At 41.1% G+C, this 16206-nt stretch overlaps 2 protein-coding genes across 3 annotated transcripts; one reads left to right on the forward strand and one right to left on the reverse strand.

The window, feature by feature from the left end:
• Window positions 1-3675: 3675 nt before the first annotated feature.
• Window positions 3676-9622, reverse strand: fam78ab (family with sequence similarity 78 member Ab). Its single transcript, XM_088282201.1, has 2 exons — window positions 8588-9622; window positions 3676-4844 (listed from the first exon to the last, which is right to left on the reverse strand). Exons 1-2 carry the CDS (start codon window positions 8929-8931, stop codon window positions 4319-4321), a joined length of 870 nt encoding a protein of 289 aa, XP_088138327.1. The 5' UTR covers window positions 8932-9622; the 3' UTR covers window positions 3676-4318.
• A 699-nt stretch (window positions 9623-10321) lies between these two features.
• On the forward strand, window positions 10322-15397 carry plpp7 (phospholipid phosphatase 7 (inactive)). Of its 2 annotated transcripts, XM_088282161.1 has the most exons (3): window positions 10322-11066; window positions 11109-11186; window positions 13478-15397. In XM_088282161.1, the coding sequence occupies exons 1-3, from the start codon at window positions 10565-10567 to the stop codon at window positions 13864-13866; spliced, it is 969 nt and encodes a 322-aa protein (XP_088138287.1). In that variant the 5' UTR covers window positions 10322-10564; the 3' UTR covers window positions 13867-15397. The 2 variants fall into 2 exon arrangements, with proteins under 2 accessions (XP_088138287.1, XP_088138288.1); XM_088282162.1 differs by lacking the exon at window positions 11109-11186 and having other exon boundaries at window positions 10325-11066.
• The last annotated feature ends 809 nt before the right edge of the window (window positions 15398-16206 follow it).

A 16206-nucleotide genomic window follows, 5' to 3' on the forward strand; every position in this document is an offset into this window, starting at 1 on the left:
GGTTTCAAATGGAAGTGAACAGACGGGAGCCGTAAATATAAAATTGTGCTCATAAGTTTACGTAGCCTGGCAGAATCTGGGGGCAAAATATGACTGAACTTTTGTTTAATGATCGTGATATTCTGGAATTCCTCATCGTTTCATCTAGAAATGATAAATTTTTATAAAGAATAGTACACATCTTACACGTTCGTCTCTTAAATTATGAGCACGACGACTGCACATTATCATCATCACGCATGAAGACTTTGGTCTTCGGAGCTCGTCTGCACGCGCAGCATTAAACGTTTCTTTTCCAATTTGCATAATACCTCAAATTTAAGAACATAATCTTGGAGCCACAATACTCCTTTAATCCTCGCCCTCGCCTTGTCAAGGTTGCGATGGAAAATGCAGGAAAGTCTCACAGACACTTGCGAGGATGACAGCTGTCCTTTTGGAATTCTGATAAAAATAGCTGAGGACCACGCGCCAGCCAAAAGCACCCACTAGCCCCACGTGAACATGATCACCTACACGCTCCCCCACCCAGTTACTCGCCACGACCGGGTTTCGGCCTGCTCACCATGATTAGCCGCTCTTAACAAATTGCTGTCGTTTTTTTTATTTTTTTTTATTTTTTTTTTTCGATTGGAGTCACCAATGTCTTACATTTTGGTGGTTTCTGCTTTGGAGCCATTTCTCACTATGGTGTGCATTTTTTTTTTATTATTATTCAATTTATTTTCAATCTAATCTAAAATTCAAAAAGCAGGCCACGGGACTGAACTTGTGACGTTTACGCGACCTGAAATTTTAATTAAATTTCGACTCTGCTTTAGTGAGCATAAATCATGTGACCAATCGGGCTTCACCTCGGAATGTAGAAATTCACTTTTTTTTTTGCACATTTCCTTTCACACAGCTGAATATTTTTCAATAAACACAAATAGCAAAGCTCATCAAGATCAGTCCTCGCTTGACAAATGGTCCCATTAGAGCGCCACGGTGACATTGGCACCGTTGTGGTATTAATAGTAGCGTCTGGTGCCAAAGATAGTGAAGCAGTGATTATTTAGCGTTAATATCAGTGACAGGTGGCCAAGTGTGAGCTGTGCTAATAAAAGTGAGAATGTGATGCTCAGGAATGCCACCAGGATAGCATAGAATCCAGGGTGCTCATTCCCGACGGCAAAGCAAGCCGCCATAAGCCCAATGCAGCAGCAAACGTTTTAATTAATAACTCAGTTCTAGTGTTTTAGAATAATATATAAGATGTTTTTGTATCAAATATTTTAAAAGATGTGATGCTATTTAGTTCCTATTTTTAAAGTAAAATATTAACCTTTTTTTATTTAGAATAAAGTTAAAATAAGATTATTTTAGAATATTTTTTGTTTTTATATGCATGTTTTATATCTGCTAAAAATATTTTTTGCATGAAAGTATCAAATACTTTTAGATTAAAATATTTTAATATAACAAATGTACTATGTAATTTGTATTTTTCAGAATATTTTTATACTTTTTGAATTTTTTAATATATTTTTTTAATTTTATATATTTTTTAATTTCAATTATTATGGGAATTGTTTCTTTATTTTTTTTTTATTTTAAAAATGTATTTGTAAACCATTTCCAACTTCACTTTCTGTACACTACAATCAGAATAATTCAATTTGTAATTCTCATCATTTTTTCGCTCTATTTGTCTTCCATGAATGCCTCCTTTTCTTTCCAACACAAAAAGAGCCATAAATAGAGCACTCGTCGTCTTATTCAGCACTGTAAGAGAAATGTCCTACATCACATTCCGCAAGCTTGTCGTCGTAGCAAAGGTGGCCTCGGGCATGTGCGCATAAATGCACGCAAGCTTTTTTTCAAATCAGGTCTTAAAGGCTAAGACGTGATGTGCTGAATCTGCACAGAGCTCGCTGAAATGGGACATTGCCGCTTCGGCTGGCACGTCCACCTGCCACGCAATTAGCCTTGAGGAGGAGGGGGGTAAATAACGTTCAGAAAACATCGGACAGGTTCTTGTCGATTTTTAGTCTTTGATTTTGTCACGGTGTTTTTGAAACGGTATGTTTTCAAAATGATGACTTTGTGTGAGAGTGAGCGTGTGTTTTCCTCGACCACGTGTGGTCCTGCTTGATAAACGAGGCCCACGTTTGGCACGGTGACAACACACATCACCACCCTTGGGCGGTCGTGGGTGTGTGTGTGTGTGTGTGTGTTTTATGACAAGGACATAACCTTCTGGTGTGTGCGCATGCATGAGAGAGAGCATGATGATTCAACAAGAGCGGTCAAACTCATCCTGGCCTAAATCCCTCCAACGGGGGTATTAACTCACACACACACACACACACACACGTTTAAATTACATGTACGCCCGTTGACTGCTACTTCACGGAGTCATCTAAGGCCTGCAGCAGCCGAGTCACATGGGATGTCGCCAACTGTCGTGAACATCTATCTACATTTAATTTGGTTTTCAGGCTGATAGGAGACACAAAGGTGGCTTTTTGTTTCGCCTAACGTGGGCGTCTCTTGTGAACTTGGCTCACCCCATTGCGACCACGGGCTAACGATCACAATCTTGGCTCGTGTTCAGAACCTTGGACTCCGGGTCACACGTCTTCAGTAGCTTCTCAGGAACCCCGACAAGCCCTCGCTGTCCGGCTTGCAACTCTGATTAGCCCTTTTGATTCTCATCTAACCTTCACAACTCTGCGAGCCTTTTTGACCAAAATGAACATTTGCAAACCGACTAACCCTCGTGACCCCTCACCCAAAAAGTTACATACTCCCGTGGCGTCCAAGTGATGGAATTATGTTCTTTTCTTAACCCCTCTTCACCAGGATGGCCTTTGAGTCCGCCTGAATCTCACCCGGCCATGCGTGAACTTGTTACGTAATCATGCTAGTATGGCCGCTAGCCTTGCAGCATAAATGAGTTCATTGGTTTTTCTTTTGTTTTCCGGCGCACATGAAATATATCAGAAATTGTATATTTTTTAAGTAAAATCTCATGTTGCAAGTTTGTACATTTGGAAAAATATAAATCGAAAATATAATATTGAGAGGAAAAACTGTAAGATAGTCACTATAGGATTAAATCATCATTATGATTAAAGATGTATATTTTTGAGCGGGACGTCGACTAGTTTCATGATGAAGTAATATTCTGAGAAATTGCCGGATGTTTCATATTAGACCCGTATTTTTTCAAAACGATATATATTTTTAAGGTCAAATATCAAAATAATTAGACAAAGGGTATGGTCAAGAAAGGATCTCCTTTGAGACGAAAGTCGTAATATGAGAAAAAAAAATTCATGAAGGAAAAAAAAAAGAAGTCTGACATCGCATCCTGAAAATTTACCTTTTTTTTTTCTAATATTTTGACTTTTTAATAGCATCCAACTTCATTTCTCAGAAATTACATTTCCATCTGGTATTGCAAATTTTTTTATGTGACTGTCCTTGCATTTCCATTCCCAGCGACAAGGTTTGCTCAGTATGCAAAGATACTGTCATTTATTTAAAAAGGCTTTCGTAACAAAAAAATTGCTTGTAATATATTTTTCCATCAATTTATATTGTGAGTGTAAAAAAAAAACAACCCAAAAAAAAACAGGGAAGCGTGGCTCAGTGCTACATTGGCTGCTGTTTGTCATCCATTGCAATTCCTTATTTTTTTTTTTAAATATATAAACATGAACCTTTTAGAGTCTTGGCCTCGACTTTGACTCATGAAAGGAAGACCCCCCGACAGTGGGGCAAAATGCAACATTGCACTTTGTTTTAAGGCTTAAAAGAGTTGGGACAGAGCGGAGAGCGACATACATATAAGGCAGCGTGGATTGTATAACACAACAAACACACAAAAAAAAGCACTCTCTCCCAACCTATAAATAAAAACACGTGCACAAAACCAATCCATAATCAGAATAAACACTTAAAATCCACACAAAATAGCTCAACTGAAATCTGTCACTTCCTTTAACACAGTGAGCCAGATTGAAGGTAGAAAGGTTGTGTTTTTTTTGTTGAGGTTTTCTTCAGTCTGGGTTTCCCAAAAAAAATCTTTCTTCACAGCTGTTGGAAAACAGGACGGACAGTTGACCCTTCAACATGGATTGAGCAAATTCACCCATGCGTTTAAAAATCAGAATGCCACGATTGTACGATCACGTCATGACCCGGCATTGCGCAATCAGACAATTAGAAGTGTTGCGTTTCAAAAACGGGGTGAGCGAAAAAAGGCATATAAATTTAGGCGTTGTGAAACGGGCTGAAGTTGATCCTATTTTGGTTTGAAAAGTGTGTGGCGTCAATATCTGGGTGGGATGACCACCACGGGGTCTCCCTCCAGAGGACGCCACATGAGCAACTGGGCGTCGTTGGCGTTGGGCTTGGCCATGGCGTTGGGCGGGATGCTTTCGTTCTCGCCCAGGATTTGCGGCTGCTCCTGGGCCACGGGCTCCAGGAGGACCGCCCGCTGACCCAGCGGCTTCTCCGGGTCCACGCGGATGAGGAGGCGCATCCTCCAGCGGATGGTCTGCAGGACCAGGGTCTCGTCCGTAGCCCGGTTGATCGCCACCAGCCACGTGGTGAAGGTCTGGTCGCGGCGGATGTCCGTGAGCTCGGCCGTGTTGCTGTCGCTGACCGGCACGCCCCACGTGATGCTGGGTTTGAAATTGTCGTTCATGCTCACGGTGAACTTGCTGTCCCTCCTTGTGGGGCCCACAATGGTGTACGTCTCGGTGGTGTTTCCGTACCAAGGGTAGTTGACGCCATCCGAGTCGCTGATGGCTTGTATGTTGCCATTGCGAAGATCGGGGAGCTCCCAACTCGACCTGGAGGACGGACAGAACCAGGTAAACTCACTTTGCTTTTTTGACACCCAATTGACTAAGATCGCTACGATGGTTGATCACGCAAGCACAAAATGAAGTTTGAAGAGATGGAATTGGAAGTGTTAGTGGAAGAGGCAAATAATTTTAAAGAACTTCTCATCCTCAAAAATGAGTTTGCGGACGGACAGACCGTTCCATCCCTGCGAAGGAATTCCCAGCTCTGCAAATTCTAATTAATATACCTGGAACATTGTTTAGTAATCTAAAAATGCATGAAGGAAAAAAAGACCCCCCCCCCCCCCCTACCCCCTTAATATCTGGGGAATAAGCAGCTCATAGCGTGTGAGAGCGGCCACATGACTTCCTGCCCGGCGTCCACGTTTTGTGCCGCCGGGCCAGATTATCACGTCGGCCATGACGCTTGCGTGTGTGTGCAGCTCACTCGCCGTGTGCATATGAAAACTCACGTGCCTCAAAATCAAATCAAACACATATGCCTCCCACATTGGATTCATTCGGATTTCAAAATATGAGTTAACGCACATTTGAGGGCCAAATTTCAACATTAGATTGTTGCATTTTGCTTTTTTTTTTATGGGAGGGGGTTGTGCATAGTGTAAGTGTAAATTTATAAATTAAAAGAAGCTGGCTGCTCAGTACAATACAAGTAAAATGACAATAATACTGAACAATTTCTATATATTCTTCGTGAGTGGAACCACCAAATTTAAAAAGTCTCCAATTTTTAATGTATTTTTTAAGCTGAGGAAAAATTACCAAGCATGTTTTTCCTTTCTCTTTGACTTTTTGAGTTAAAACGCCACAACAGAAGTTTTGTGAAAAGACTCACCTCCAAGTACCTTTGCAAGTTCATTCAGATTTCATGGTGAGTACTCAACTTTTAGTTTTTAAGATTTTCTCTGATGACAATTGATTGTGTAATAAATAACAATATTAATAATAAAATACACATTATAATAATAATGACCATCAGTGAGAATCAAAGGGTGACTGCTTTATTATTTTTGTTATGAAAATGTTTCTAATTTATTTGTTTGTAGTTTTATCAGTGGTTGCCTTCTGTTTCCTCGTGTAGATTCAAAATGTACGACACAGCTGCGAAACTCAAGATACTTGGTCACCACATAGCTCCACCCTTTCGCGTATCGACAAATTTCAGGTTCCAATGCACACCGAAAAGAATGGTGTGTTGAATTTACTGCATTTTATTTAATTAAGTGGTTGCATGAAATAAAAGCATCTGGTTTTAAGTAGATATCGAATCTATTTTAAAAAATACAAGTCCTTATAAAATTCAACCAAAACTTTTTCAGTGTGCCGTTTATGAGTATCATGTGCCTTTGGTGGCTGATGATGACAAACACTTGGTATGATAGGCTTTTGACGGTCTGTCTCCGTGTTCCTCTGGGCTGTCATGTTTAAATATGGCCTTCTTGTTTCAGCTGATTTGCCTAAACGAGACTACAAGCACTAATCCCCCACTCCACTCCTCTCCGGCTTCAACATAAAATCCACAAGAAGGAAGTTGCCTTTGCAAACGCTGCTAACTGAGAAAGAGGCCGTGTTCATTGCAAATATCTGTTACATCCGCGTGTGTTACATGACAATTTCTTGTTAAGTCTGAATTTCTGTAGCTACTTTGAACAGAATTTTCTATTCCAAATATTTTCATCCCGCAGCATGCTAGAGTGAAGTCTTGTTTTTTGTCGGAAAAAAATAATACTACAAGAAAAAAAAAAGTTATAACTTTTAAGGAATAACGTCATAATATTGCACTTTTTTGGGTCAAGTTAATTACTATTTATTTGAACTCTCATCTATTCTGGGTGTATTTATATTTGTGACCACTAGATGGTGGCACACAGCTTACTCTGCGATGCTGTCAATTTGAAAGAACGAAGAAGACGAAGAATTAAAACTCATTGCATTGTTAGTTTGTTAAAAAAAAAAATCACAATAAATAAAAGGTTTAGAGCACTGTAAACGCAGAGCATTCTGGTACACTCATCCAGTGTACTGTTCAATATTTTTGTTATTTATTGCTTATTATTATTACTTACTCGTACTATTATAAAGAGTATGATACTTTTTTTTTTGTACTTCCCGACTATTTAAATAAATTAATTCACTTGACATTTCCAATGAGGGAGAATTACTTTTGACAAATGCATCTAGTGTGAATTTTTTTATTTTTTTTTTTGAGTGGGAGGAACATGCGTCTCTAATCTTAGCCGTGCAATGCTTAGCTGCGCCTGACGCAGAGCATTAAGATAACGACATATTTTCTCAGCCCACTTGTGGTTGCCCCATACAGGATGTCACAGCTCACATTTGTTCCTCACTTTGAAGCGAGCACAAAAATGGCAACAAGGCCACTGAGAGAGCGACCAAAACTTTGACTGGCCCACAATGTAAACTGCAAGCACGTTAGCGAAATTGAACTTCATTTCCCTTACACGTAAAAAATCTCTTTTGAGATTCTTCCAATGAATGAAACCTGCACAAATGCGGTGGAAACACAGACAGTTCACTGGAAAGTTTCAAGCTTCCTCTTGAACAATCTTACCGCTGTGTCATAAACAAAAATACATTTATGAGAATGGATAGTTTTAAGATTCGTACAAACGACAACTGTTTTCTTTGCTTTTACACAAGTCCGGTCCTCACAAACCCTAAACCTACATCTTTTACATGTCTCCCTCCTCTAACACACCTGACACAAGACTGGTGAATCAAAAACATTTTGAAATGTTTTTTGTTGTGTGTGTATTTTTGGTCACTTTGCTGTTGAATGTCAAAGCAATCACATCATTTTACTTTGATAAGACCTCAAAGATGGTGTCCATCAACGATTGTCAAGCAAGACTGACTTTTTCTGTTTCAGTTAAGCAATGACATGAGGATGTGAAATCGCATGAGTCGGCGTAAACGCGGCTTGTGTGGCATTTCCTGAGTACGTTTTGCATTAAAATTGCCTTGTTTTTGCAAGATGTGGTATATATCTCAACTTTGGACAAAGGTTAAATTGTGAAACTCTGAAGCAGCGCAGCGCTACACTTTTGGGGCGAGAAGGAAGCAGACTATCCGTGTGGTTGAAAGACATAAAAATGTCTTTTATTGGCGGTAGAAAGTAAGAAGCACGTCTATTCACGTCATGATGTTGTCCGTGTGTCGCGTTTTTTGCCATGCATACGGAAGAACTCTGTCTGCTCACACATTTAAACAAGTTATCCCAAATGTTCCAGAAACTGGACTTTTGACTTTTGACTTTCTGCGTGTAAATGTAGTCTCGAATACTCTACGGCTCGCCTATTTTCTGGCTTTAAACCGTGATTGGTCATTACCTGAGCCCTTCGGCACTGTGATGATCATTTTCAATACGCAGCAAGTGGCAACATTGAAATGGGTGGATTTTGCTGCTTAATTCATAGTCCACAAATGCAATGTTAATCACAACTTCCATATTTAGTCAAGTGGGAAAGAACATAGAAAAGAACCGGTTTTGAAACTGCGTAGTAACATTGTACTAAAAAGTTAAATATAACTGAACTGTACTTGGCTGTGATTCGTAAAAGTACCACTAGAATGAGCTTGAGAGCCACACTTTGAGAGTCACTGCCTTCTATGCACCTGTCACCATGGTCGCACAATTCTGTGCCTGCCTGATGCCCTCTGTAGTTGAGTAAATCAAGCAGACTGACGGATAGCTTTTGGATACTCACATGCCCTTGGTGCCATACGTGTTGTAGAACTCCATGTGATTGCAGGCTTGAATCCATCCCACAGTCCACGTCTCGTTGGCGGCCACCGGCGGCACCAGCACCAGGGCCTGGGCCCGGAAGAACGGTGTGCGGTAGCGCAGAATGACAGCGGACGACTCGTCGATGCTGGTGGGGTTGGAGTCGATGGACGCGTTCACCTGCAACACCGCGACGCCGTCCCGGAAGGTTTTGGGCTTGCACGCGATGCTCTGGAGGCAGCCCATGGCGCTCGCATCGGGGAGCCACTCGACGACGGTCCACAACAACACGATCCACGGGAGAGCCTGCGGAGGGGGGAGACGCATCGGGACGGCGGCACAAGTCACCTGCCGCTGGCTCCGAAATCGCCTCGTTACGTGCGACTTTGGAGAAGCTCGGAACAAGAAAATCGCAGGTGGACTGCGGCGTCCGTTCCCGTGCGCAAATGTCAATGGGAGAAACTTTTTGAACGTTTGCGCTCGACTTGCCTGCCAGTTAAATGCAGGGTAGAACTATTCGTAATAATGATAATAATAATAATAGATTTGGCGTCAATTTAGGGATAGGGGGAAGAAAATCTTCAAATCGAAGCTGCCGGCGGTGTCCTTTTAATCCTCACTTGGTTCAGTCAAGTCATGAAATGCAATAAAAAAAAAAGAAAAGAAAATATGCAACAAAAAAATAATCAAATGTATAATGATAACACTGAAATATCGTTTCCTCCGTGCCACTCGGTTCTCTCGTAGAAAGCGGCACTAGCAGCTGCGCGTCCGCAACCAACACTCGCATCATCCGCACGGCACCACCGGCTCCACCTTGCCACCAATTTCTACTTCTTCTAAAAAATGTGCATTAAATGTGGACAGTGTGTGGAGGGGAAGGCAGCTGTCGCCGAACTGGAAAAAAACAGAAGAAGGAGGTCGAGACGACGGCTGAGTCCAAATTGTCTTCGCCGCACGGCGGCTTGAGCAGGTTCACCCGGTCGTTGGTCTCGGAATACTCCGCCAAGCAAGTCGCTCGCAAACCGCTTTATTATGAGCGTTTAGACGTCACTTCCGGGTGTGAGCGCTGAGTACGCTGGGAAACGTAGTCTCAGGCCAGACGTTTTGTTTTATATACAAACATGACAAAAACGAGACAGTCCAAGGGAAACACTACATTCTTATGAAATTTTAAAATATATTTCCACTCTGTTTACGATTTTAATCTCAAATAATGTTTTTTTTTTCGAGGACTATTGAGGTTAACCTCACTTCATTTGAAAGTTTATTGCATTTGCGTGCAAGCACAACAGCTAAATGCTGCTCTTTGCTTTTGGCTCCACTAATTGACGAAATCTACACACGTCAGAGCCCTATTTCGGTTTAATTTCAATCAACATTGCGTTAATGTATTCAGGGCCCAAACCATTTATTGATTTATGGACCAGTAGAATAATTAAAAAATATATATACATCTGATTCAGAACCAGTCTAAAGCTTTGAGGGCTGGAGAAATGTGTTAGAATCTCTTCGTTCGGACTTGTTTTGCCCTTGTTGTATCACCACTTTGTTTAAATAAGTCTTCTTCAACGTTTTCTGTTTAGCACCTTGGAGAACTCCTTTTCATTTAGTCCTTTCGCTGCGTATCTGACCTGGAATCAGCTTTGTGCGTCAAACCGCTACGTCATTTGCGTAAGGGAGGCGCCTCGCCGCACGCTTTGTATGTCCTTTATTTCTGCCATTGTTGTGGCGCATACCCGGAAGTAAACAGTGATGCGATGCACTGGGCTGTTCGTGCGCAAATGTCGCTCTCAGGTCGGATTACCTCCACGACTCACGAGCATGGCCAATGCACATTCCTCCCGCTCTAAATATATCTGTTAAGGACACAGGAGGAAGGGAGGAAAGCGGGGAGCGGGGTTATTTTTAGCCATTTTCACCGTTGCATGTCGGTTGGAGAAGAGGTCCAAACAAAAACATGCCCGGAACCAGCGTGAGACCAAGGGCTCGGGAGCGGAACAGCGTCCTGAACAGACCCGAGTTCATGTCGCTCAATCAGCCGCTGAGAGGCGGGGGGGCACCGGAGAGCCGCGGCGGCGGCGCGGGAGGCGGAGGAGGAGGAGGTGGAGCAGCAGGAGGCGCAAGCGGAGCGGGACCGAGGCGCTCCGGCTCGGTCCGCAGCCAAGCGAGCGAAGAAGCCGGCGAGCCGGGCCAGCAGCGACTGCCCGAGGAGGACTGCATGCAGCTCAACCCGTCGTTCAAGGGCATCGCCAAAAGCTCGCTGCTCGCAATCGACATCAGCCTGTCCAAGCGCATGAGCGTGTGCGCGTACACGTGGTCGTCGTGGGGCGGCTGTCGCTCCATGTTCAACTTGCTCGCGCTCACCGGACACGGCCTCACCTGGATAATCGGCACCGTTGTATGCCTCACGCGCAGCAACACCCTGGCCGGCCAGGAGGTGCTCGTCAACCTGCTGCTGGGTGAGTGACGTCATCATTGGGAATTGGGCCGATACCACGCAGCGGCTCAACCCAGGTCCTCGAGGGCCTCTGTCGGCATGTTTAAGATGTCTCCCTCCTCCAACACACTTCCAACAAAATGTTAGTATTTTTGTAGCGTGTTTGTTTCCTCTTTGGTTTTTTTTGTAAAGCAATGCAAGTACTTGAGGAAAAAAATATTGAATTATTTCTTCATTTGCAATCATTATGAAGAAGCTCAGATAACATATTTCACTTTATCATCCGAACGCAGGAAAAAAGAAAACTTTAAGTCACAGACATTTGGAACTGACACAACTCGTGAAGCACCATCTCAACAACAACAACACCACGATGTGACTGTGAGAGGAGACCTTGACGAGCGCGTTCCCATCCTTATCACCTGCACTGCTTTTGTTTCAAACAAAACAAAACAAAACAAAACAATTGGGTCAGGTGACATTATTTGTACATGCCGAACATAGACGTGTGTTGATCCTACTTGCTGCATTTTTTTGGTATGTGTGTGAAATGGCACAGTGGGAAGCTTGTTTAAGGGGCCCAAATCCACTGAACTCAAGTAGCCTGGCACCAAAGTTGCTGGCAGAGCAGATTAACACCTGAAAACACTTTTTTCACTCCTAGGGAAAAGTGTAATGGAAAGAGAATTAATCTCTTTCGGAGTCAAACGGTCACCAAAATCTTTATTTACTGGACAGGCAATTTAAAGATTCTGTATAGTCAAACACGTGTTATAATAAGTTAGTACGACCTTGGAAAGTTATTTGTTTCAAAATACTTTATATCACTTTGGAAAATAATTACAAAAAAAAAACATGCAAAGACTTCATTTTTTCCCAGATTCTTACTCAGTGGGTGGTTGAAATGGTGCTAAGTGATGCACTTCAGCATGGGGGATGAGTCATTTGACTGCGGGTATGTATTTGCATTCAGCGGACACAACGAAATTTGAGAGCGGAGACAACGGCTTGATTTTTCATGATTTTGAAGCCTCAATTTATATAATTGCCATTTTTTTTAATCATTCAAATTTGGCTGGGTTGGTAACCATTTTTTTCGCAGACTTCTAATTTTTATAACAACCAACATTGATTTAACAAGAAGCAACAAATACATATTGTTATGCAACACATTATTTCCATAACTTTAAATGAAAAGGGAAATCACGATGTCCCATGACTGGTGAGTTTTTATTTTATTTTTTTTTTTAATAGGTCGGTATACTTAGGGGGTTCTTGGGGGAGACCTGTGCCCATGGGTACCATGTTTGTGAGAGTAGATCGAGGGTATAGCCCTTCCCAAAATCTTTTATTTAATCAATTTCCTCCATTGGAGTTCAGTATTCAATTACATGTTGAAATTGCACTCTTGTCCAAAAATTGCTCATGATGTAATCTGCTCTGTTGAGTCAAGGATGAAACCCAATGTTGTGTCCAGTGAGCGTGTCATGTTCTGTTTGCACGCTTAGATAGATGCTAACTTGTCAGACAGCTGACGGGCTACTTTCAACATGGCCATGAAGCTTAAACTGACTGCGATATTTTGGTGCGGCTAAAAAAAGATCTGCCACGTGCACTCAAAGCTAATGTTGCTAAGTTACATATGCTGCGTCGCCTCCATTCGTGTCACTTCTCATGTCAAGTCCACTCAATCGTTTTGGTCACGTTTACGTTACTTGTCATTCAATACACAATGAAGAATACTTTTACTTCAATGTGTAAAGTACACAGAGTACTTTTTCCTCAATATATGAGAACATTGAATATTTACACGACTGTACAAACAAACTGTATTGTCTATTTTTCATGGAACTTAAATTTATTATATAGTATGACATCAACAACTTTCGCTTTCATGCACAAACTACTTTGACTACCTTTAATTCAATTCACAAATTCCACTGAATAATTTTACTTGAATACAATATTAACTTAATGCATGAATTACGTAATGTTGCCTTACAAAATTCAATTTTTTTAATATTAGTGCAGTTTAGTTATGAATGTCTTAATTGTATATCTATGTATTAGATATACTGCCCCCTGGTGGCCAAAAAAGGAGGTCCATAGAATAAATGCATGAAATCATATTTATTGAATTTATGTTATTACTAAGTTTTTTTTTACAAAGTACGACGCAGTACCACAGAGTGCCATTTTAATTATACAAACAGGTTACAATTTTTTATTTTTTTGGTGAAGTCTTTTTTGGAGGGTTTTGATGGATTCATTGCATTTCCATTCATTTCAACACGGGAAAGATGATTTAAGATGCAAGTGTTTTGAATTTAGTTTTCAATTCTTTAGTTATGACACCACTACATATTGTTCAAGTACAAGAATGTAATCAGGTCAATTGATCAGTAGCGTCGTATTTGTTTGTTTTGCGGTTAGCGCTGATTGTGGACGTGCTGACGGTGGCGGGCGTGCAGCGCCTGGTGAAGCGCAAAGGACCATGGGAGATGTCGCCGGGTTTCCTGGACCGCGTGGCCATGGACGCGTACGCCTTCCCCGCCGCGCACGCCAGCCGCGCCGCCATGGTGTCCAAGTTCCTGCTGTCCCACTTGGTTCTGGCCGTGCCCCTGCGCATCCTGCTGGTGCTGTGGGCCGTCCTGGTGGGCGTGTCGCGCGTGCTGCTGGGCAGGCAACATCTGACGGACGTGCTGTGCGGCTTCGCTCTGGGCCTTTTCCACTTCGGCCTGATGGAGACGGTGTGGCTGTCGTCCAACACGTGCCAGACTCTCATCTCCATCGGGACCCTCAGCTGGAGCCCCTTCTCCTGACTGCGCTGTCGCGCTCGGACTTCACCACTCGCAATTGTCACATTCTCAATGCAGGTTTGCATGAAAGGCCTTAAACAGATGCGTACTGTTTCTTTCATTTCGTTTCCAAATTGCTCGACAAAGTTTGACGCCATTTCTTAAATCCGAGATGCAAGTTAACATTTCGAGATGATTTTATTGTGCTGATTCTGGATTTGCCCTCGTTTTTTTTTCCTCTTGCACATCACATTTCTTAATAATATAATAAAAATAATATCATACGTAAGACAGTGGCATATATGAATTAATGGTAAGGTGGAATTTTTTTCGGAATTGTCATGGCTATAAATTACAACACATGGTAAAAGTAATATCGTGCAAGATTTTCTAGGTCAAACTTAAAAAATAAAAAACCTGATTTGCTCGAAGAAAAATAAGTAAATTGGCATAAAAAACGTTTAGGGGCACATAAGCAGTTATAAATACACTCAAATAGCCCATCAATGCAACAAGATGGTAGCAAAGCACTACTTTTGTCTGAAGGTCTTCAACTCACGTCAACAAGGTGGCAGCAAAAAAACACTTTGGCTGAAATAATGGAACTTCTCCCTGGCACCAAGGTGTCACAAGATGGTAGCAAAGCACCACTTTTGCCTAAATAATGATTTTTTTTTTGTTACAATGTTTAAGTTGTTACTTTATTATTTGTTTATGGTAAAAGTTATGTAGCATTATGACCATAACCATGCATGCATCAGAAAAAAAAAGACGTGTGCAGGCAGCGTGGGATCGGTTCCCACTCAGTGATGGTGTCAGTGTGTGACCTCCAACTGGCTGGCAACTAGTTCACCTTGTAGAATAGGAAAACTTTTTTTAATGATAATAAATAATATCACAATTTGTACTATTCTGACTTGAGTCATGAGTATGCCCCCCAACCCCAGTCAGGTTCTAATAATGTGGGTTTTCTTTCTTTTCAAATACATATTCCCCCTCTCACATTTCTTTTTTCTCATCAAATTGGCATTTTTCTCTCATCGTGTGAAGACGTTTTGTCATAAGAGTTGCCAATTAATTGTCGTAGAATTATTACTTTTAAAGGCCTTTTTGTTGTAGTTCCTTGTAATAAGGTTCGGATTATTTTTTTTAGTGGCTCCAGTATTCCTTTGCACTGCATTTTTTTTCTTCTTAATGAAACACCAAGTTTGCTATCTGAAGCTCCCTTATCATTGATCCTTGTCATTAGTTATATTTGTGTTCCTTCTTTTTAGTCCCTCTTATGTGGCAATTATTGTGCTCGCGGACTAAAGAGCTGAGCTGTTCATTTTAAAGTTCCACAAATGCGCCAGAGTGCATGTGAGCATAAAATATTCTTTGGAAACTCTTTGTTTTGTCTCATGGAGCCCAATCTACTGTTTCAATTACTACTATTTGTAGCAAAACCATCTGAAACATGGCTGAAATTCGTTCTGTACATGTTTGATGTGTTTTTACAGTTTTTTTTTTTTCTCAGACCCATCTCGTCAATAAACACAGATGAAAGTCAGTGAAACTTGTAATCGTTGTGGTTTGTGATGCTGCACCGAGCAGGGATATTTCCAGTGTGGCGACATTTCGATACCTGAGAGGAAATGGCGATGACGTCACAACAACCAAAAACTCATTACTCAACTTTTCACAAAACACAATTTAGTGCTGTATTTTTTCCCACCACAAATCAAGGTCTTGTGTATGTACACAGCTCATGTCCTTAAAATCTTAAAGGTTTGATTGTAATTGAATTGATAAGAAGATTAAGAATCCATATTTACAATTTATACTGATTTTTGTACTCGCATCTTCATGACTGACAACGTCACGCATACTTCAACTCGCACTGTCATTACTACTACTATTTAAAAAGGCATTTTGGGCATCTTATTTGCAAGTCGTGTCGCCGTCAAAAGGTTGAAACAATTTTTTTTTTATTAATTAATATATTTACTTGTTTATTTATTTATGTATTCTTTCATTTAATCAAAACTGTTTGTTTATCCTCGTTGTAAAACCATCGTGTTTTGGTTTACCACAAGCGCAGAACACGCTGGACAATGTTGCCCTCTAGTGGACATAACATGTGCACACATGTCCCTTTTGACCTAAATTGCCCGTTTATGATATTGACGAAATGTAACATTGGACTGTATAATAAATTAATAAATAAGTAAAATAAAATGAGAATTCAAACGTGAATGCATTGCATGGTTTGGATTAAAGCATAAATCAAAATAAAACTGAAATTAATTCAAAGAAGAAAATATTGACCGGAATTGGAAAAAATGTAAACAAATTATTTTTTAAATAATATTTTTGCATAATGCA

The sequence above is a fragment of the Idiotropiscis lumnitzeri genome, chromosome 18 (assembly GCF_059441095.1).
Source record: "Idiotropiscis lumnitzeri isolate Australia: NSW breed Sydney's pygmy pipehorse chromosome 18, RoL_Ilum_1.0, whole genome shotgun sequence".
Classification (NCBI taxonomy): Eukaryota; Metazoa; Chordata; class Actinopteri; order Syngnathiformes; family Syngnathidae; genus Idiotropiscis; species Idiotropiscis lumnitzeri.

Coding starts and splice junctions, on each gene's coding strand:
- fam78ab (XM_088282201.1), bottom strand. CDS start 8,931: ATGCGTCTCCCCCCTCCGCAGGCTCTCCCGTGGATCGTGTTGTTGTGG. Junction 4,845..8,587: donor ACGTATGGCACCAAGGGCAT/GTGAGTATCCAA, acceptor TCCGTCCTCCAG/GTCGAGTTGGGAGCTCCCCG.
- plpp7 (XM_088282161.1), top strand. CDS start 10,565: ATGCCCGGAACCAGCGTGAGACCAAGGGCTCGGGAGCGGAACAGCGTC. Junction 11,067..11,108: donor GCTCGTCAACCTGCTGCTGG/GTGAGTGACGTC, acceptor GATACCACGCAG/CGGCTCAACCCAGGTCCTCG. Junction 11,187..13,477: donor CAACACACTTCCAACAAAAT/GTTAGTATTTTT, acceptor TTTTGCGGTTAG/CGCTGATTGTGGACGTGCTG.